Source organism: Polypterus senegalus, chromosome 5, assembly GCF_016835505.1.
Source record: "Polypterus senegalus isolate Bchr_013 chromosome 5, ASM1683550v1, whole genome shotgun sequence".
Lineage (NCBI taxonomy): Eukaryota > Metazoa > Chordata > Cladistia > Polypteriformes > Polypteridae > Polypterus > Polypterus senegalus.
The window spans coordinates 173142472-173166091 of record NC_053158.1 but is presented as its reverse complement, the minus strand read 5'-3'; the positions used below and the strand labels follow the sequence as shown (position 1 = coordinate 173166091).

Sequence of the window (23620 nt, the reverse complement as noted above, 5' to 3'; positions counted from 1 at the left end):
GAAATCATGATAATCAAATCCTTGATGACAGCAACACTCATAACAGTGACAAAATAATTACATTGACAATCATGTTATGTTATTTTTAAAATGTTTCCTTTTCTTTTTCATAACTTCTTTAACACACTATTTCTCCGCTGTGAAATGCGGTTATTTAGTAATAAATGTTACAAAATGTATGCATAAACTATAGAATGTGTGAAGCCTGAAGTCTAAAGATCAAATAAACACTTTCAAAAACGGTTCAAGGATGATACAACAGCTTCTGTGGTGTAGCGGTAAGATTTGCTGACTTGTAATCAAGAGTCCCCGGTTCAATCCCCTCTGCCTCCTATATTTGCCATTTTCAGTACTGCGCTGCTCTTATTGTTAATATTATACAGTACCCACATACATTTGGTTTGCTTCTGTAACAGACCGTGTACATTTATAGTACTGTACTTGTAAAAGTTACCTTTTTTTCACTTTTATTCTCTCACGATCACAATACATACTACCGCCCCAGGGATCTGACGCTGTTAGTTTTTATTTGAAACTGGGAATAACTGTAGATGTGAGTGGCGTTTTGAGGCAATGGAACTGGACATTCTCTGATCTGGAGGGATAAAAGTTGACACACAAACACTGGTGAATCTGCCTTCTTCGTATCTCACCATCATTTTATTTTTTTTTATTCAGTTTTATTGAGTGTTCCTGCTCACGCTGAATTAGTGTGCACCTTATGGTTTATGATGTCAAAAAAAAAGACTGTGTTTCCTGATTAGTACCAGTCAGAAAACATCATTGCACTAATGCAATATTATTTGAAAACGAACTGTGTCAGATCGGGTGTGAATTTATGCTGGTGCTCTTACTTAGAGTCAGATCAGGAAAGGCAGGCAGGCGGTCGGGCGGGTGTGCGGTGATTGGGGGGTGTTAGAGCGTGATTGTGATTGAGAGAATAAAACTGAAAAAAGCTAACTTTTACAAGTACCATAAATTTATACCTAATGTCCCATATATTTGTATCTTTTTTTTTTCCGTGCTGCAAGAACCGTCCTTAGCTTTTTCTTAGCCCTGCAAACAGGTCCTCTAATTTACAAGGAAAACTTGGGAGTTAGTGGCAAGATTGGAACTCCAGCCACTGTCATAAACCTTACACTGTTCCAGCGTGGTGCGGAGGGTCCCAGTCCAGATGGTTCAGCGTGTGGTGGGTGTGGCAAAGTTCTATCAGCGCATTCTCCCAACACTCTTTTTGAAACTATATGCAAATCAAAACTTACCTGTTTCACACATCTTTAGTACATACCACAGCCGCTACAACTGGCTCTTGTTGATCTAGAGAAGCAGCTTTTCTTAGGTCTTCTTATATTGCTAAGCTCCTCATTCAATTCTGTACTTAAGGGTCTTTAATGGATTGTTCTTAGTCTAGTTCTTTCCAGTCCCTTAGGACTGTTTACCTTTGTAAAGGCAACCCAATCAGGTGCAAACAAGTTCCGCCAGTACACAAAGGTAACAATACTAGGAGGGATAATTTATGGAGATTCTTAAAATGTTTTGTCCTATGGTAGCCATCTTCATTTCATACAAAATAACTCTTACACAGCAAAACTCTTTGAGGTTAGCAATCCTATTGATGGTTGCAGGACATCTAAACCCATGTACTCACTAACTTCCTAAAATCTTCAATTTACAGTACATTTGAATAACTAGCTAGAATATTAGGAAACATGACTGAGATGGCCTGTTCAGATTTTATGGCTCTGAGAGTAGACTTCGGATCTCAAGTAGTTCAGACTGAAAAGAATGGCAAATGTTTAAAAAGTTGTGTTAAAATTCCTTAGTAGCTCAGTGTACAGACAATTTTTTCTGCTGCCTAAATTTATTTTAGTGACTTTATCTTTTAAGACTTTCTATGTAATTTTCTCACCATATCATTATGGAATTTTTACCGAGATTTTGCTACAGATGTTTTTGGCTGGCTGTTCTCAAAATTATTCTTCGATGTCCAAGTAAATTATGACATTACCGGATTTTACCAAATGATTCACTTGTAGTTCATGTTTACCTGCTCCTGAATCATGACCTTAATGGCAGGAAACAGATTTGAGACTCAGCTGCAAATCTATTCAATGAAATGACAGGGACGGCTGAACTTTTGTCAGGTATAGCAATGGGCAATCACACTTTAAATAATTCAGCCTGCAGTCAAACTCGAGTCCTGCTGTAGAACACAGTTTTCAGTAGTGAAAAAAAATCTTGCTAGCAGAATCTTCATCTCTGTCTTGTCATCTCCTTCAGGCCAGAGACCATGCACACCCCCTTCCAGTGACAGGAATACTGACAAGAGAAGAGGGGAAAACAAGCTTATTCCCGTTGCTGAATAATTCAAGATGCCTTCACATGCACATCACTAGGACGCCTACGCTTTTCTTTTCCTAGCAGTGTCTATAAGCTATAATCTTCCCAGTCCTTACTTTTTATACTGTAGCGTCACCACTCCACCAGAATTCCAATAAAGGGCAGCTGCATACATAACACTGACACAAATGATATAACAGAATTCACAGTGGCAGTCTAAAAAGGCATTTAGCCTGGAAGACCACTTAGCCTTTCTCTTTTCTTGTTTTTATAATCTCTTAACATGATCATAAAACTACACTGCGTATCATATGAGGCATAATATGACTAAGAACACATAAAAATTAATGACAGCTAATATAAGTCATGTATTCATTTTACTGTAGAATTTTTTCTAGTTTTAGCAGAATCAAATTCCACCCCTCAAAGAGGACAGGTTGCAGGATTTTATTGTAAAGTTTCTATCACTTCACACTAGACACATCATTAAAACAAGTAAAATTTAATTGAGAACACCTTATTCTGTTACAGAAAAAAACTAAAACCTAAAATGCTTTGTTCTTAAGATATTATCTATTTTATTGTGAACTGCTTCAGAGCTCCAGGGACTGTAGTGACGTTCCCATCCTGTTCACTGTCTATGTGGTTGAGTAGTATACTGGTACACCATGATCTTTTTTTTTCAGTTTTTTAAAAAAAAAAAGCAGCTTGGTGGGTACCCCTAAATTGTTAAAGTGTGAATAAGGATGCTTTGCAATAGACTGGCATCACATCTGGGATACTTCCTGCCTTATACCCAATGTTACTGCGGCACTTTGTTTCATTTGACTTTTTTATGAATCGGTGGCTTTTGATTATTTATTTAATGTTGTATGTGTATGCGTAGAACATAGAGGTATGACTCCAAATCTCGCCATTGGTACCACCAAAATGGAATTTATGTCTGTATGAGTTTTCCAATTGGCAATTTAGTTTTCCTTCTACTTTCCAAAGACATGTAGGGTTGGATAATTGGCCACTCCCTGCTGTGGTCTAAAAGGGGTTTATTCTCAACTTGTATCTGTGATACAAGGACATGTAAGTATGTTGCATCCCTGAAATGGAAGGATAGTTTTAGAATGTTTATTCAGATATCTACCATTTTATTCACTTATTTATTGCCAAGCCTGATTAATCCTGTTTAGAACTGTGAGGGGTAGGAATCGATTCCCATTGTGTTCGATGCAAACCTGACCCATCACATTGTGCAACCACACTCACACAACATAAAGAAAGAAGAACAAAGAAGATAGATGACCAAAAAAGAACAAAGCCTGGACATGCTGTATTCAACTGACTGTGAAAACGGACAGTCAGGATGTTCTGTTGCATCTAGGCTTATGAAACATGTTTTGATAGTATACTACTGTACTGTTCATTCACAATGGAAATAAATTATTAATTATACTTTCCCCAGTTTTGTTGGAACTGTGCTGAAATGTATTTAGATTATTAATTATACCTATGATTAATTTTATAGTTATTTATATTGTTTTAGATTATTATTCTGACTGTTGTGTTTCCATTGGGGATTTATTAAGGCACTGAACTAAAACATTCTATTCATTTTTTGTTTTGCCTTTGTTTTGAGGGTGTTAAAGTATTTTTTATCTTTTTCTGCAACATCATCTTGAACTCCATGGGTGGCACCACTTTGTCTATATGTTGTTAGAGGTTCCTACTGCTAGGATTGATGCTAGGATCAGATGATCATTTCAATGTCTTGAGTGATAAGGGATTAAGGTCATTGTTTGGTATTGCCAATTTGCCCAAATTTGTGGATACAAACTAAATAAAGAGTGTGTGTGCTTCATTATTGTGGGATATTGTTTAGGGACTGTAATATTGACCTTGAGGTGAGGATTTCGTGCTGGGTTTTGATGTTAGGTTTTCTTACTGGTGACAATCTTAGCCTGAAATTTGACAACAGTTATCTCCTGGTCCCTTTAAAAAATACTTTATGGTCTGCTCTTGTTCATTCTGCAAGTAGAGAGATCAAAAAAGTAGTATGTGTAATTTCTGGGCAGGACTGAAAAGTATGACCAATGGATATCTTCTGTTGCACTCGTATGCTTTTTTTATTTACATATTTTTCATTTTTAGTCTACAGTAACAAATCAAAATGTTGACTCCTGTGAGTTTCAAAATGCAATGTGGACATAAATCATTGCAAAGATATGGAGCCAGTGTTATTATCTGGATTGTGAAACTCACACAAGGTGGCCAATTCAAAACTAAGCCTCAGTACTCTGAGAAAGGCTCTAATCCCAAAATAGATCTGGCCCTGAAACTACTAAGCAGGCTTGAAACCTGCACATATACTCACATGATCAAGGTCAGTCTTAAAGATTCAAAAAGGAGAAGGGAACTTACAAAACCCCTGGGCCAAGTAACAAAAATAGTAATTTATTTTAGGAAGAATTTACTAAAGGAAAACTCTATCCAAACATGATATTTTTTATATGTTAGTGGTCCCATGTAGTTTGTAGAGATGGCTGAGAAAAAATACTAATGTCAAATTTTTGTCAGAATGGAGAGAAAATATCTCACGTTACTCATGTTGCATAGTCTACATGTCAAGTCATCCAGTCATGTGCTCACAACATGCAAAATGCATGTGTTTTTTGTGCTAAGATATTGTTAAATGAATATCTCCAGAAAATGATAGTATACAGACAGGAAGCCAATTGACATGAGTCACACTTTTAAATTTAAGATGTGCCTCTCCCCTTCATTCATTGGTCAGGAGTCCTGTCTTCAAATATTGTGAGATTTTTTTTCATGAACATATTTGATATTGTTTGCTGTTATTCAAGACTGGTCACCATTAGGTCCTGTGTGGCACATTTTATTAATCTTTTTTTTTTGTCCTCTGCTGGAGATAAAAGTCAAATTCACTATAGGTTTTTGAACACAAGGAATTCAGCAGTCCTATTTATTTTGTTATATTTTTTGAAATGTTTATTATTATTTACTGCTGCTTTCACTGCCCTTTTGGGGATAGTTGTGTGCTCATTACCATCCCAATCTTTCCCATGATGCACTGGGAGCACGGGACAGGTGGTGTAATCAGTGTAAAAGCATAAAGGTCACTGCATGCATTCGATAGATAGATAGATAGATAGATACTTTATTAATCCGCAAGGGGAAATTCAGATACTCCAGCAGCAGCATACTGATAAAAACAATATTAATTAAAGAGTGATAAAAATGCAGTACAAGTTAAAAAATGCAGGGTGGAGAGTGCAAGGCAGGTATAACAGACAATATCATTGTATAATGTTAACGTTTACCCCCCCGGTGGAATTGAAGAGTTGCATAGTGTGGGGTCTCCTCAGTCTGTCAGTGGAACAGGTCAGTGACAGCAGTCTGTCGCTGAAGCTGCTCCTCTGTCTGGAGATGATCCTGTTCAGTGGATGCAGTGGATTCTCCATGATTGACAGGAGCCTACTCAGCGCCCGTTGCTCTGCCACAGATGTCAAACTGTCCAGCTCCGTGCCTACAATAAGCCTACAATTCCCATCTTATTTTAAGATTTAAATAGTGGTTTTGCAATTCAAATTTTATTTCTTTAACTGGCAGAAATAGAAACTAGCCCTGTACTTTTGATTTAGATTTTTGGTTAGTGGTTTGGCATTGTGGACATTTTTCTGACTTCCGGTATTAAACCCTGCCTGCCATTAACTATATTCTTTTCTACATGTAATAGGCATAAAACATAAAGTTTTATGAACAATCTTTTCAATTAGTACACCCATTCTAACAAAGTTTTATAAATATGAGATTAGAATTTTTTGTTATTCATCACTACAAAATATATGGGGTAAATAACATATTACAAAAATATTATTTTGGGCTGGAGTATGCCTTTATCAGAAATATTCAAAAAAGCAAACAAAAGGAATGTTATCATGAAGATAGAAGTCTAAAAATAGCCAAAATCAAGTCCAAAATCAAAAGAAGTAATCCTTAACCAATTCAAAAGTCCATTGAGTAGAGAATGAAAAAAATAAATACTTCAAAGGGAATTCAAGAATGGGTACTTAACAACACAAATAGAAGCAGGTGGGAAAACTGAGGCGAAACAGAGAAACATATCTATACATAAGAAACATAAGAAATTTGACAAACGAGAGATGACCGTTTTGCTCATTGAGCCTGTTTGTTTAGCTAATAGATAAGCAATCCCAATATCTCATCCAGATTAAGGTTGTCCTTTTAAGTTAGCAAGCGAGGAAAGGGTTCACACTAAAAACTGCTAATATTATAATAAAGGTCTGGGTAAAGCACAGAATGGGGAGAAATTACAAAATTTAGAAAAAGATGCAAAAACATTACAGAATAAAGAATCTTAATAGCTTGGCTGTCATCCTTAGCCCTTCCAACTTATATGATGCATTTTTTCAATCATCCATCGAAAAAATGTAAATCTTCCATGGAGAACACAGAGGAGTAACTGGAAGCCATGGCATATCTAAACAAAAATAGTTGAATGTAGAAACTCTGTCACTCGCATTGTTCACTTATAGGCCTAAGTGGATTCCCCGATCAACCAAATAGCATGTCTTTGGAATGTGAAAGACCTCAATGCATGAACTACATGACCCAGGATATAAATCAGGATCTAAACATAATGAGGTGGCGGTTCTACCTTTTGTAGCAATAGAAAATCAACCCCTAACTTGTTCTGTTTAGCAGCTAATACTTTAACATAACATTTTCTCTAATTTTCTGTCTGTTTTAATTGTCAATGAAAATACTTTGGTGATAGCAAGACTATACAAATAGCTTATGACACTGTGCAGCTGATTAAAGGTGTCCTTTTTGTTGAGGCAATTTCAAAACTGTCCTTGACTAACCCTGCTTTTCATATGTCTCTTGTAGGAGCTGGTGGGGAGTAACCCTCCGCAGAGGAACTGGAAAGGAATTGCAATTGCCCTGCTTGTTATTCTGGTCATCTGCTCCCTGATTGTCACCTCCGTCATTCTTCTAACGCCAGGTAGCATAATGAAGCGTCATAAATTTTAATGCTACTTTTTTTTTCTTTCTGTCTCCTTCACACTTCGTTAACTAACACTAAAATGAAAAATAGACCCACTTATGAGGCTAAACATTCAATATGTATTGTGACAGAAAATGTATAAATTCAGTCATGTTTCAGCAAACGTCATGTCTTTTTAATACGACTAAAAAAAATATTCACGTCAACATCTGAAGGCCAGAGATTTGTCTACCAGTGTTATTTTAGGTGGAGCCTTCATTTAGAAATTATAAACACCTAGCTCATTATGTTATTACTTTGACTTTTAGGTGATCATTGTCTTTTAATGTACTTGGAGCATATGCTAGGGGTGGTTAAATAATAGGACTGACGGTGGTCTGACAGTTCTGTGCTGTCAGAAAACATTAAAAAATTTACCCTTCCTTCCTAGTGATATAAAAAATTAAATGTACAAAAGCTTAAATATATAACATTTTACTTATACCCAAAATAAAAGAGCTGCCAGAGCTGCTGAAATAAATATAAGTGTCTTTGCAGGTGACAAATTTAACAGATGAAGTTTTGTGAATACGGTAATGATTTTTGAATAAAATAAGTGTATGAAAATGATGCAATGGGAATATATTTGAAAAGGATAGAATTATGAATTTGTTATTATTTTTTTTTACTATTCAGTGTACTTTTTTCCATTTTTATTTGCTTTTTCTCTTCATGGAGTAATAGGACATGGCACATCTGGTAATGGTAACATGCTTGGTCTCGGTTTTTACTCTCCTCTGAAGTGTCTTTGGTGCAAAGTTCTCAGTTTTTTCACACAAATTCCTTCCAACTGTTTAAAGAACATTCTGTGACACTGTCTGTCAGCTGTTGCCTGTCCTGGTATGTGTGTGTCCAGCGATGGACTAGTGTTTTATAAGTGAGTTTGCCCTGCCTGGCACTCTTTCTTGCGAGGGTATTCTCCAGGTCTCCTGTAAGAATACCAATAGACAGCTCTAGAAATGTCTTCCGATATACTATTGATGCAGACTGGGTTTTAGCCACGTAGTGGTTAATCTTCTACATTTAGGTATGGCCTGCAATTAGTGAATCACTGATTGCAAATTGTAGTTGGCAGCATTATTAAAACCAGGATAATAAACCAGATCACTTGAGCTCATTGAAAAAGATTTCACTTAGAAACACATCTGCATTAAATGGGCTTAGGAGGCAGCCTAATGTAGCATCACCATATGGGTTAAGGTTAAAAAGCATGTGTTCTTTGCTCTAATGATCAGTCATGTTTCCACTGTTATTTTGATCCTTAATCAATTTTTGTTTTTCTGCATCTTTACTCTTTAGTTAATTGCTTTATCTCAATTAGAACTGCTGTAATCTCCAACAAGCATTGTTTTCACTTTGTTTTACTGTTAACTAATAAGCATTGCCTTAATAGAATAACTGCTCTGGGCCTTAAGAAGGTTGTTTGCATACACTAAGCCCATTTGGGACTGATTGTGTCCTGTACGGGGAATTGTACAACTGAACATTGTAGATTTATATGGTGTTGCAATCTTGGTTGCCCTTTTAAATGCTCTGTGATGGTGCTTGCTTCTAATCGTGAAATGTTAATTAATGCTTGTTTATTTGATGTAATAACTCTGCTACAAAGACACAGAAAAAAAATTAGAATCTGTAATTGAAACCATAAATTTGAATTATGGAGAACATCTAAGTGTTCTGCAGTTTTCATAAGTTAAAAAAGAAAGAAATGAAATAAACCAAGGAGGCAAAACATGTATTACGCTTTTTGTTTTTTTTTTGAGATTTACATTAATCCTGCCCTACTCTAATTTTGTTACATTACCTATCCATCCATTTCATTAACATTTTCTTTTGTTTTCCCATTGCAAGCTGATTGTGAGTGGGCAGTTATAAAAGTAGAACTGAGAACCAGGCTTCAGGCAGTGCCTGCCCAGTCCATTAAAGCGCACAGTCACTCAGACAGGGTCAGTTTAAAATGACAAGAATATCAGTAGGACGTAGGTGTACCAGAGAAAGCCCACAGAGACAGTAGAAAATCTTGTAAACTTCACACACCAGCCTCGGAGTGTATCTTACATCCGCTTAGCTCGTGAACGAGAGAACTACTTAATTGATTTAGATCTGGCTTTTTTTTTAGAATTTGCTTGAACATTCCGGTTGATTTTGTGACTTCTGTCATTTCGCTTAGAATCATATATCACTCCTGCAAGAGAACTATTCGCGCTAATCTGAGACAGAGGCTGCAGGCCAAGGGGAGGGAGACACGTGACTTCAGGAGTAGGGAGCCAGGCAGGGCCTTCCTCGCCGCTGTCCTGTGTTACTTCTAGCTTTAAAACAACAAAACAAAAACTAGACGCTAATATATAATATGAAACTGAATGTGAAATGAACCTTTGCTGTATCACTCCTGCTGCACGTTTCTCTAAAGACAATGGTAGATATGAACTCTGTCATGCAAGTTAAATGGCGCTTTCCTCTTTTATCTAAGCAAGCATAATCTATATACTGTATATAATTTACTAAGGGCACACAAGACAGTGAATGCAAGCAAGACAGAGAGCCACGCCCACCAACTCACAGAGCCCCGCCCACCAACTCTAAGACCATGGGATATGCTCGACAGAGCCCCGCCCGCCAACTCTAACCCTCCTACTGCGTCATGGGATACGCACGACAGAGCCACGCACGCCAACTGTAACCGTCCTCCCGCATCCAGTATCGCTCTCGAGGCATGTGCTCTGCCTGCTCATGTGAACGCACGTAACAACTCACCAAACACAGCCTCAGTTGCTTTCATCTGTGCAAAAGTCCACATACACCTCTGAGCCATGTTGACTTTTCACAGCACGCAAGACAGAGAGCCACGACCGCCAACTCTAACACAGCCCCGCCCATGGGTTAATGGCACTAGACTTTCTGTTACCAGCATTCACCGCAATGTATTGGAGTGTAAGACTATCACATCTGCCACCTCACAAACTGTCCTTATTCCCCGGGTTTCACTGACCCCATCTGATTCTATTTTGCCTTTAACTTTTACACGCAGACAATTTCCTGTTAGATTGGCATTTGCATTGACTATTAATAAGGGTTAGGGTTTCAAAAAAATATGCCTGTATCTGCCAAAACCTGTTTTCACTCACGGTATCCTCAAACCCCTCCCCATTTGGACAACTGTGTCTTTCAGGAAGTGTTCAATCATCAATAAATAATTATATGCGGCGTATGCTACGCCGTGGGTTGGCTGGTATAATTTAAGAGACGTTTAACAGACTTTGTTTCTAACACCTTAAAAAGATTTCAGAAATAAAATTTTAGTAAATGGCATAAGCAGTGTATTTACAGTATGATATGCCTGGTGAGGGTAAAGACTCAAAAAATAATACAGACTACAACGTAGATAATAATCCATCAACAATAATGATAGTATTATAGTATAGTATATATATATATATAGTATAGTAATAGTTTTTATGGCATAGCATAGGAGACACTGATGTGGCAAAGAAAATTTAAATGGTCAACTACAACAGTAGACTTTAAATGCATTGCTAAAGACAGAACTATTTCAAAGTATAAGCTTTTCTCAAATGGGTTCACAATAAAACCTGTGTTAAAACTCCACAGTTACCATCATGCTGTTCACTTCCATCAGCAACTTGATGACTGTGCACTTCACATTTGCTGCTGCATCTGGTAAACTGAAACAGTTCTCCATATCTGAAAAAACTGACACCAATAAATTGATTGGTTGGTGATGTTTTGTTATTTGCATATAGTAACAAAGAAGCAGGAGTCATGAATAAATATTTAGAGCTAATCATTATACTTCAGTTTCATTTAACTTTGTGATTATGATAGGCTATTCAGATTAGATCACAGAACTGAATATAATTTATATGGTTAGGTTTATAGGGCTGCATATTAAAATTATAATGGTTCTTCAAACATACTGTTTTGATTATTTGCACTACACGGCTAAGGAAACAGTGTCATGAAATATTTGAAACATTTGAAATTAAAGGATTTCTCATAATTTTTAAAGGGTAGTATACAAAAATGTCAGTGGATGTGTATGTAATTCTTAAGGTTCACACTTAACTGTCGTGTATTGTTATTTTGTAATGTTGAATTAATGTTGAATAAAAACAAATAAAATTACATGTAAATGCTGCCCTTATCACATGAGGGATTCACTTCATCACCACATTCACATACTGGCCTTTACCAGTTCCACTTTCTTGGCCATAAAATCATGGATAATTTAGAGCCACCGATTCTGCAAGTGACATCTTACTATAAGAGGGAAACCAGATCTTCTGGTAAAAACATTTATTCTCCCAAGGAAGATGAGTATCGTGTCAAAAGTGTGTGAGGGCTAGACCTCAAACACTATGAGGGATCGGTAACTCAAGCTACAAAACCACGATAATCCTGTGAATGACTTGATGTTATGGGTCTACTTTATCCCAGAAAAAAAAGTATAACTATAAGCTGTGGTTCACATAAATGCACCACTTATTTTATACTGCTGGACTTTTTAAATGAATGGTTAGTCATTTCAAGTCACTTAAGAAAATATACAGTGCTGTTTTCATTTTCTTGCTGTCAGTATCGACTGGGATAAACTACATATTTTATCATCAATGACCTGTCCAGTTGATCGGGTGAATCGGGACAATTTATACAACTATATGATGATATACTGCACACTCCAATTTGGCAGCTAACATTTTCAAAACAATTTTTCTTTTCATTTTCTCCACATTCTAACCAGCAAATAACACATCCCTGTGATGAAAGGTAAAATAAACCAAGAGGCCATTATGGGCTGAAAGATTACTAGTCATTACCACTTAAAGATCACAAATCAAAATGGATATTGTATTACCACATTACTTTTGTAAACACAGCTCACGAACAATGAATTTAAACATGCATTTTTTTCTCAAGAGACTTTATCTACAGTTTTCACATATTTGTTACAAATAGTTCAAAATAGGTCTGTCGTATTATGCAAAAAAATAAATCATAGAAGTGGTCTTTATTCCATGATTCCATTCAATCCAATGTAATTTTGTATAGCTGTAAGAAGCTTATAGCAATAATACAACTTACGTGATCTATATACATAAAAATATCATTTAGTTTAAGCAACCAGTAAAACATAGCATTTTCAAATTGGTTAACATAAAGAAATAGTACCAATGTAAGTTCATTAGTATATTAATATAGATAAGCCAATTGAGAACAGAGTAGAATGACTGATTTAAAGACAGCTGACATCAAATATTGACATAAAAAATGCTTCTTGCAGATAACTTGGTCTCCTGGTTTTTCTTACAAGATGGGTTCCTACTTGATGAATCCATACATCCATCATTTATTGAAGTCCAGCTTTTAAGTACTTGGTCAGAGGGAAGTGGATCTTACCCATAGCAATTTATGTAAGGCAGAAATCAGCTTTGGACAAGAATAAGTTCATTCCAGGGTAAATTATAAAGGGTAATGTTAAAGTCATACAGCAACCTGAAAGCAGGACTTTAGACTGTGAGAGGAAGACAAAGTTCTATACAAACTACAGAAGGAACATTTCTCCAGTCAGAAACTGAACCAGGAAAAAAGCAATTCTTTAATTATCACTCAGTGGTATACCACATTTATTAGTATTTGGCTGCCATTGCATTTTTCATGGGCAGACTGCTAACAGCATGTGCACTGGTCAACAGGTATTTGAAAAAAGCTGTATTATGTCACATTTGATTATTTAAAGTGGGAATGAATTCTGACTTTTTGTTTGAGTATTTGTTTTTTAAAAATGATTAACACTTAGTGTTTGAGAGAAAAGGATTAAGGTCAACTTTTGTTTTATTGTGATGATGGAATTAAAACACCAAAAAGAATCAGACATTTAGTGAATTAAACAATCATGTGTATAAGAAAGAATATGTGGTGTGTGCACCACAGGAGGGCTTAGCACAAAGATATTTTGCTGTGTATATTTTCTACCTGACAGATAACAAGTGCCTGTCCAGGAAGAAAAATAAATAAAAAGCATGTGGACCAGAAGATGACAAGGTACATTTCAGGGGCTAACCAAACGATTCGGTATCAGACAAGCAAAGGTCATTATCAAAAGACTGAAAAGCTCAGAAAAGTCACAAAAATACTCTAAATCTAAAACACAATACATTTATAGCCAAAACTATAATCAGAATCTATATCTATATCTTCTCTTTGTTCTGATTTGAAGCAGGACCAAAAGGGTGTGAGTCCTTAAAATAAGCCACCCGAGCAGACTAGGATCTCCACTGGCCAGTATCAGAATAGCCTCCCTCTCAGCCAGGCCTCACTTTACTACCTGAGGCTGGGGCTTGACTAGGCCAAGGGAATGGGAAAACTGGCTTTTAATGTTGTGAAATGTCATAGTTGTCTTTCGAGGGAAATGAAATTATAAGTAAACCTTTAACTTGAACTAAATAAGCTTTATAAATGCCAGAATTTATTAGAAAGTTACAAAGAAAAACAAAAAGTGAGTCATGAGCTAATAAGGACATAATCCAGGAAACAAAACCCAAGAACAGATGCGAAAATTCAAATAACGAGTAAATTCAATGTTTACAATAGCTGTTTATTCAAAGAAACACAGAAAATTAATGAACCACTAAGGGACTCGCCTCCCACCCTGAATTTGTAGGCCGAGTGTGGTCTCTCAGCAGTGACATAAGGGTGGTCCCACCTACAGAATACAAGGCTCATCAGAGAACATTAATACATGCATAGACAGAAAAACTAAAACTAATTAATAATAATCATTTTACCTACACATGAAGTTACCTAATGGAAAAACAAAACCAAAAAACAAAATTTATATAATAAGAAACATATTTAAACTAGCCATGTGCGCCCAACTACGTTGTACATGTTAAAGTTGTCTATGAAGGGCTCCCTGTTTAAACGCGGCTGCCAGTCGTGAACTGGGCCCTTCGTTGCACAGCATTATGATTTTTTATAAGGGAAACAAAATTACAAAAGAAAACCCTTGGATATTGATTCGATAGGAGCGGCCTACTCGGAATCACTGTCCGAATCGTAATTATGTGGTGGTGTAGGAGGATTTCTGCTTCTGTCCTTTCACAGTCCGTCTCGTTTTCACGACGCTGTCGTTTCCTCTCACGATCTCTTCTCAACCTTTCTCCAATCTTGCAGGTTGCTTTGTGGCAATCCAAAGAGTAAGGCAATATACACGGAGCAATGGTTATAAAAGGGGGACACATAGGTATCCAGGCTCTTTAAAGCATAAATAGGGATCACTTCACTGACATGTGAGCAAGCCACGGTACAACTGTGAGATGTGCAGCACTCGCCGGCTACAACATAACAATAATAATTTCCGGAATGTGCTGTTACGTTGTCATTCATTTTACCCACTGTCTTTCTTTCATTCATATGTTACGTAGCCACGTACCTTTTATCTTCGGCAATCTCATTCTCTAACCAGGCCTCAGGAGCTAACCAGCATAACACTGTCCACCACCCCTTTTGTTATTCCGGCACATTGTTGACATCCATGAGTAACAACAACGTACTAAACTGGAAGGTGGTCTACGCATGCGTGGAATTCGCGGACAAACAAGGATCAAGATCTAAATGAAGATCTTTTTAGTTAATTTAAAGCACAACAATTTGTTTAGTTTGAATGTCTGTGTTTTGAGGTGTGACTGGAGTACTACAGTCTGCAGTAGTATAAGCCTGGAGGAGATTCTTAATGCAATGCCTATGTTTTAGCTATCTCTCTACTGCCATCTAGTGCTTCTTCTTCTAATTCATTCGCGGACAAATAAAGATGAAGATCCAAATTAAGATTATATATAGAGATAATAAAATTAGGTAACGGAAAAGACAAATATTTGAGCCAGAGCAGAATCACTGACTATACTGTACTATAACATTCACATTTCATTACTTTGGAATTTTATTGAAAACTTAGATGTTGTTATGCTCACTTTTACCATTGTGTAAGATCTGCAAGTTAAACCACCGCATCCTCAGCTATTTTGTATGTTTGTTCGCTACCCAGTTTTATTTCTCTTTTTCATTTAACCACTTTGGTTTAAGCTTTGCATGATGTCATTAATCATTAGCACCTGTTTGGTAAATCAAGGGCTTTGTTATACTTCTACAAAGGTAGCTTATTTTCTTAAGTGGAAAGTGCTGTTTTAGTATGTTAATTTCTTTCTTTAAGGACATTCAAATGTATGTATCTTATTGTATTGCTTAACTTTTTTGTTAAAGGAATGTTTGGAACTCTAAAAGATGCTGTTTTCTATTGACACACTAATCTAGATGACATAAAATAACAATTCTGTATTATTTTTCCCGAGTATGGTTTCCATCAATAGGATATTGTGTTTATTTCAAACTTTGAACATAAAACTGTTTGTTTTTTATTATTTTGTTATTTGTTGTAGGTCTTTTTTTCTCTTTGCTCTACTTCCAGTAAGCTTATTAAACAAGTTTGTCCATTACATGGCACAGCAGAGCACACATTTAGACTCGCACACTCACAATGGACCTACTTACAGTTGATAATTAACCTAGTACGCATGTCAGATGTGGGATGAAAATAAAAGTGTTCAGAGAAAATTCTACCCAGATCTGAAGAGATTGTGTAAATTGTGCTGAGGTCAATTTTCAAACCTTAGGTTCTGGAACTTTGACTCAACAACGCTGATTGCTATATCACAGTACTTCCTCATTTGATTCATATGATATGGTAATTAAAATCATTTAAAGCATAATAAGCAGTGTATTATTATAATTAGTAGATAGTGTCTGAAACTAAAAGCCCATTTGCAATAATAAAACAGAGATGCAGACTATTTTGAAGATCATAGCCGAGAAACGTCTTTCTAAACTTTCACAACTATGCTTAAGAAATAGGTTTTCAGTAATTTTAGATGTAAATTAGGAGTGACTAGAAGTGAGATCCTGCCTATATTTTACACTATTTTATACACAAGGCATAAAATGCAGTGCTTTGGATTTATTGCCATATATAAATGTGCCTCAAACACAGCTGTGTCCTGTTGTGTAGGCTGCTCTCATTATTAAAAGGTGAAAAGCATTTTCAAGAGCCTACTTTTTAAAAGCAATAAAGAAGCCCATTGCATCATGTTGCCAAGGAGTGATTAACCTTCATCTTTAGGAAGAAAATATTGTATAGAGTTTTGGAATAAAAATAAAATAAACACTACACTATCAGTGCATACCAGTTTTTGCTGATGTCACATAAAATCCAAAAGAGTCCTTAAAGCTTTTTTCCCCCATTTCTAGTATAATGGCCCTTTTTAATCACAATAAGGAAGGAAGGAGATGCTGCTCCCACTATTATTTTACAAGAGCTTCATTTCCAGTTCTTAATTATTTTTTTCAGCTGATTGCGTGAGCAGATTTTTTAAATTTTTTTTATTTGTATGAATATAGTTCATTGTGAAAATGTGTGCTGAATATTTCATAGGAGCTGAATGAGAAGTGATAATGCAGTTTATTTTATTGGCCATTCTAAAACCCCCAGATTTCAAAATATTCTTCCATCACAAATGAAAAACATAAATACATACTAATTATGATTTAAAAGTTCTGAGCTTCACGTATTAAGTAATTTATTTTTTAACATAATCACTATGAAAATTAACACACTTGTTAATAATATTCATGGAGTTTTTCAGTTCAAATCAGATTACCTTTTTTGGTCTCCTCTTTACTTGATATATTTTACACAGTTACCTGTGCATTATGAATGGGGGCATTGAACTGTCACCTTATCGTGGTGGAGGGGTTTGCGTGTCCCAATGATCCTAGGAGCTATGTTGTCCGGGGCTTTATGCCCCTGGTAGGCCCACCCAAGGCAAACTGGTCCTAGGTGAGGGATGAGACAAAGAGCGGTTCAACAAACCTCTGATAAAGAATAAAAACCTTGGACGACATTTTCCCTTGCCCGGACGCGGGTCACCGGGCCCCTCTGGAGCCAGGCCTGGAGGTGGGGCTCGATGGCGAGCGCCTGGTGGCCGGGCCTGCACCCATGGGGCTCGGCCGGGCACAGCCCGAAGAGGTAACGTGGGTCCTCCTCCCCATGGGCTCACCACCTATGGGAGGGGCCAAGGAAATTGGGTGCAGTGTGAGTTGGGTGGTGGCGAGGCGGGACCTTGGCGGTCTGATCCTCGGCTACAGAAACTGGCTCTTGGGACGTGGAATGTCACCTCTCTGAAGGGGAAGGAGCCTGAGCTAGTGCGCAAGGTCGAGAGGTTCCGCTAGATATAGTCGGACTCACCTCGACGCACAGCTTGGACTCTGGAACCAATCTCCTTGAGAGGGGCTGGACTCTCTACCACTCTGGAGTTGCCCCGTGAGAGCGCCGAGCAGGTGTGGGCATACTTATTGCCCCCACTGGAGCCTGTGCATTGGGGTTTACCCCGTTGGACGAGAGGGTGGCCTCCCTCCGCCTTCGGGTGGGGAAGGGTCCTGACTGTTGTTTGTGCGTATGCACCAACAGCAGTTTGGAGTATCCACCCTTTTGGAGTCTCTGAGGGTTGCTAGAGGGCATACCTTCTGGGATTCCCTCGTTTTGCTGGGAGACTTCAATGCTCACGTGGGCAATGACAGTGAGACCTGGAAGGGCGTGATTGGGAGGAATGGCCCCGATCTGAACCCGAGCGGTGTTTTGTTATTGGACTTCTGTGCTCGCCACGGATTGTCCATAACGAACACCATGTTCAAGCATAAGGGTGTTCATATGTGCACTTGGCACCAGGACACCCTAGGCCTCAGGTCGATGATCGACTTTGTGGTTGTGTCGCCGGACTTGCGCCATATGTCTTGGACACTCGGGTGAAGAGAGGGCGGAGCTGTCAACTGATCACCACCTGGTGGTGAGTTGGCTTCGATGGTGGGGAAGATGCCGGTCAGACCTGGTAGGCCCAAACGTGTTGTGAGGGTCTGCTGGGAACGGCTGGCAGAGTCCCCTGTCAGAAGTAGCTTCAACTCCCACCTCCGCAGAACTTCAACCACGCCCCGAGGGAGGTGGGGACATAGAGTCCGAATGGGCCATGTTCCGTGCCTCTATTGTTGAGGCGGCTGACCGGAGCTGTGGCCGCAAGGTGGTCGGTGCCTGTCGTGGCGGCAATCCCCAACACGCTGGTGGACACGGCGGTGAGGGATGCCGTCAAGCTGAAGAAGGAGTCCTATAGGACTTTTTTGTCCTGTGGGTCTCTGGAGGCAGCTGATAGGTACCGCAGGCCAAGCGAACGCGGCCGGTTGTTGCTGAGGCAAAAACTCGGGCATGGGAGGAGTTTGGAGAGGCCATGGAGAACGACTTTCGGACAGCTTCGAGGAGATTCTGGTCCACCGTCCGGCGTCTCAGGAGGGGGAAGCAGTGCAGTGTCAACACCGTATATGGTGGGGATGGTGCGCTGCTGACCTCGACTCGGAACGTTGTGGGTCGGTGGGAGGAGTACTTCAAGACCTCCTCAATCCCACTAACATGCCTTCCACGAGGAAGCAGAGCCTGGGGACTCTGAGGTGGGCTCTCCCATCTCTGGGACTGAAGTCACCGAGGTGGTCAAAAAACTCCTTGGTGGCAGGGCCCCGGGGGTGGATGAGATACGGCCGGAGTTCCTTAAGGCTCTGGATGTTGTAGGACTGTCTTGGTTGACACGTCTCTGCAACATCGCATGGACATCGGGGACAGTGCCTCTGGATTGGCAGACCGGGGTGGTGGTCCCCCTCTTTAAAAACTATAGAGGGATCACACTCCTCAGCCTCCCTGGAAAAGTCTATTCGGGGGTTCTGGAGAGGAGGGTCCGTCGGATAGTTGAACCTCGGATTCAGGAGGAACAGTGTGGTTTTTCCTGGTCGCTGAACAGTGGACCAGCTCTTCACCCTTAGCAGAGTCCTGGAGGGTGCATGGGAGTTTGCCCGACCGGTCTACATGTGTTTTGTGGACTTGGAAAAGGCATTCGACCGTGTCCCTCGGGAATCCTGTGGGGGTGCTCGGGAGTATGGGGTACCGGACCCCTGATAAGAGCTGTTCGGTCTCTGTACAACCGTGTCAGAGCTTGGTCCGCATTGCCGCAGTAAGTCGAGCCCGTTTCCAGTGAGAGTTGGACTCCGCCAGGGCTGCCCTTTGTCACCGATTCTGTTCATAACTTTTATGGACAGAATTTCTAGGCGCAGCCAGGGTGTTGAAGGGGTCCGTTTGGTGGACTCAGGATTGGGTCACTGCTTTTTGCAGATGATGTTGTCCTGTTTGCTTCATCAGGCCGTGATCTTCAGCTCTCTCTGGATCGGTTTGCAGCTGAGTGTGAAGCGGCTGGGATGAGAATCAGCACCTCCAAATCCGAGAGCATGGTCCTCAGCCGGAAAAGGGTGGAGTGCCCTCTCAGGGTTGGGGGAGAGATCCTGCCCCAAGTGGAGGAGTTCAAGTATCTCGGGGTCTTGTTCACGAGTGAGGGAAGAATGGAGCGCGAGATCGACAGGCGGATCAGTGCGGCATCCGCAGTGATGCGGGCTCCGCATCGGTCTATCGTGGTGAAAAGGAGCTGAGCCGTAAGGCAAAGCTCTCAATTTACCAGTCGATCTACGTTCCTACCCTCACCTATGGTCATGAGCTATGGGTAGTGACCGAAAGAACGAGATCGCAAATACAAGCGGCTGAAATGAGTTTCCTCCGCAGGGTGTCTGGGCTTTCCCTTAAAGATAGGGTGAGAAGCTCAGTCATCCGGGAGGGGCTCAGAGTAGAGCCGCTGCTCCTCCGCATCGAGAGGAGTCAGATGAGGTGGCTCGGCATCTGATCAGGATGCCTCCTGGACGCCTCCCTGGTGAGGTGTTCCGGCACGCCCAACCGGGAGGAGGCCCCGTGGAAGACCCAGGACACGCTGGAGGGACTATGTCTCCCGGCTGGCCTGGGAACGCCTTTGGATTCTCCGGAAGAGCTGGAAGAAGTGGCCGGGGAGAGGGAAGTCTGGGCCTCTCTGCTTAAGCTGCTGCCCCCGCGACCCGACCTCGGATAAGCTGAAGAGGATGGATGGATGGCATTGACAAGAAACAGAAGATGTTGGGGAGGAGAGTTGTTTGACTAGCTTCCCATCAATTTTTTTCCTGATTGATTAATGTATACATCAAACTAAATCATTCTAATACTGCACACTTTTTGAGACAAGCACTCAGTATGAAAAACTATCTCAACATCATAAAAAAACTGTTTCCTTGATCTTGCCAGCACTAGTTTTGACCTTGAATTTCTTTTGGTGTTGGAAGATTGCCGTGCTTCCATTATTTTGATTATTGTTTGGGCTCTGGGTCACAGTGAAGTAAACAAGTTTCATTGCCAGTTCTGAAATGCTTCTTAAATTTACCCAAGTCTGAATCCATTTGCTTCAGATTCTCTGTTGATTAATGCATGCAGTGGTGATGCTTCCTTTCAGGAGTCAGCATTCTGGGTACTCAACATTTTTTAGCTGTTCAGGAAAAATATTCATCCAAAGAGAATTCTGTGTGTCTGATAAGTAACATGTCATTACTCATCAGTTCTCCATTATGATTTACTCCACAGTGGCAACATTTTTTGTCATAAAAGTCAAAGGAAGGCCATACCTTGAGTCCTTGTCTTCTGGAGATGTCCTACCACAACATAATCCTGATGGCCATGTCTTCACTTTGGCATATAAAGGGGACTAGCCCTGGGGAAAGCTGAATGGACAAGAATGAAGGTGTTTTGTTCACAACATTAGAAATTCAGTAATATAACAATACTTGATATTTATTTTGACTTTGTTATGAAAAGAGACATATACTGTAAACCACATATGCTAGAAATGTATAATTCACATGCTATTGCATAGAAGCAAATATTTTACCACTTACAAAATCAGTGCTGTATAATACCCTTTTCAGGTTGAGATTGTAAATTTTTTAATGGATGGTCTTACAGTCTTGGGGGAATGGGGCCTATGCTGCAAGCAGCAGGCATAAGACAGATTAACAGCTTTGGAAAATGTACATATCCATGTGGGTATGTCATGAAAAACTAAACACACAAATGAGAAGGAGCAAACTCTCACCAAACTCCATGCATACAATGATTTTGTGTGTGATTCAACCACAGGCTAGAGGATTTCCTGCAATCTGCTTCCCTCTGTGTGGAGTAATATTAGACGAAACAAATTACCACAAACTCGTGAATGTACATTATTGTAACAAAATTAATGGGTAAGCCTGTTATTAAAAGAATAATGCAATATCATAGCAATTTCTTGGGCTACATGAATATTCTTTTAGATTAACAAGTTAAGACACTAATTTTCTTTTGTATGGAGCAGAAGTGGTAATTGACAAGCTAAACAGTAGCTTCAAGTTCTGGAGGGAGCTAACCTGCAGACAAAGTGATGCAATTTCCTTAAACTGTTGTAAGAAGTGGGATCCTGTTTTGATATATCTTGTTAATTTAAGCATAGATCGCATTCCTCCCCTCAAACAAGAAACTTGATGATAGTCATTACCTAGCTTGTGCTATGCAGTCATAAGATGATGATGGAAATGCATTCACTGGAACAAAAATCCTTTAACACTAGAATCCCTGAAGCCTTCGAAAAATCTTGTAATCCCGGGCCACCTTAAATTCCTTTGCACCTCTCCATCAGTATCTTTTGTTTTGTAAATGTGTCGATCAGCACAAGCAGAAAGCAGCCTGTTATCCTATCCTCCCCACCACCGCAGTCAACTCGGGCAAAAAGTTATCCCAGCTCAAATCTTGTTTATCTCGGTTTGAGGTGCCTGGAGTTGTATAGGGTAAATAATATATCATTATTTGGAACACATGCATTTCATGTGTATCCCGTGTCTACAACGATCTGTTTAAATATAGGATGAAATGTGAGGCAGGAATAGTTGAACACATAACTATAAAAAAATAATTTCATATTTTAGAAATAATTGACAAAATGTAGACATGAAGCGTATAATGTGTGAAGATTGAAGTCCAAATATTAAATAAACACTTTCACAAAAGGTACACATATAACAAAACAAGTGCACTTTTATTCAAGAATATAACCGTAGAAAAAGAAATCGGGCTATGCAGTGGTAAGAACTGTTGACTTGTATTCAAATATGAAAAACTTTTCTTTTTTAGTTATGTGTTGAACAATTCCTGCCTCGCATTTCATCCTACATTTACACAGATCATTGTAGACACGGACCACACATGAAATGTATGTATTCCAAATGATGATATATTATTTACCCTCTATAATTCCATGCACCTCACAACACGAAACAGACTTTGGCTCTGAGAATCTTCTCTGAAACTTGAGTTGTGTCGGTGGTGGGGATAGCAGGCTGCTTGTTGCTTGTGCTGAATGACAAATTTACAAAACAAAAGATGCTGATGGAGAGGTGAGAAGGAATATAAAACGACCGGAATTGAGTTGTTTCGTAGGCTACAAGGATTCTAGTGTTAACATGAGAATTGTTACAGTTTCTGATGGAATACAGGTAGAGTTAAATATTCCTATAAAGTTATAGAAGAAAAAAGATAATCACTTATTCAGTAAAAGGAAACAATTACAAAGTGATACATGAAATATACAGTGAAAATATATAGTGGAATATACAGTGCTGACACATAGTCCAGATGAAACATGGCAGTCAACTGAAACATTAGAAACTATTGTTGTCTTATCAAAAACATAAAAGATATTTTAGTGAGCATTGAGAAAATTAATGGCAGACGGCTTTTGATTGTGCTGACACACAAATTGAACATGCTTATTTTAACGCATGGTGTTGATAAAAAATGTAACTGAAGGTATATCACAGTAATTAGCACATTATGATTGAAGTTAGCAAGAAAACCAAAAAATGGCGATGACACTTGTTAAAATCAGGCTTTGAGCTCACAAAGACCAGAAAAGTTCTGTACTATATAATGTTAGACAAAACATGGTTGCCTTGAACTTGAAGCATGTTGTTTTATGTCATTTTGTAAGACAGCAACAGTCAAATTAGGAACATTTTTCTTGGAATGTCTGTTCTGCCACACATGCTGTTAGCTCTTATAGTTACTTGTTGAACTGTGCTCCTTTTTGTCTTGTTGTTTATTAACACATATGTTAGTCATGTCCCACGCTCATATTGCTGTTATAAATGTCTATGAAGCTC

At 39.0% G+C, this 23620-nt stretch overlaps 1 protein-coding gene across 2 annotated transcripts in view; it reads left to right on the top strand.

Moving 5' to 3' along the window:
- The window catches only part of dpp6a (dipeptidyl-peptidase 6a), a 937255-nt gene that overhangs the window by 527122 nt on the left and 386513 nt on the right, over positions 1 to 23620 (top strand). For both annotated transcript variants that reach the window (XM_039753634.1, XM_039753633.1), the window contains exon 2: positions 7264 to 7378. In XM_039753634.1, the coding sequence (XP_039609568.1) occupies positions 7264 to 7378 (115 nt within the window). The remainder of the gene's footprint in view (positions 1 to 7263; positions 7379 to 23620) is intronic.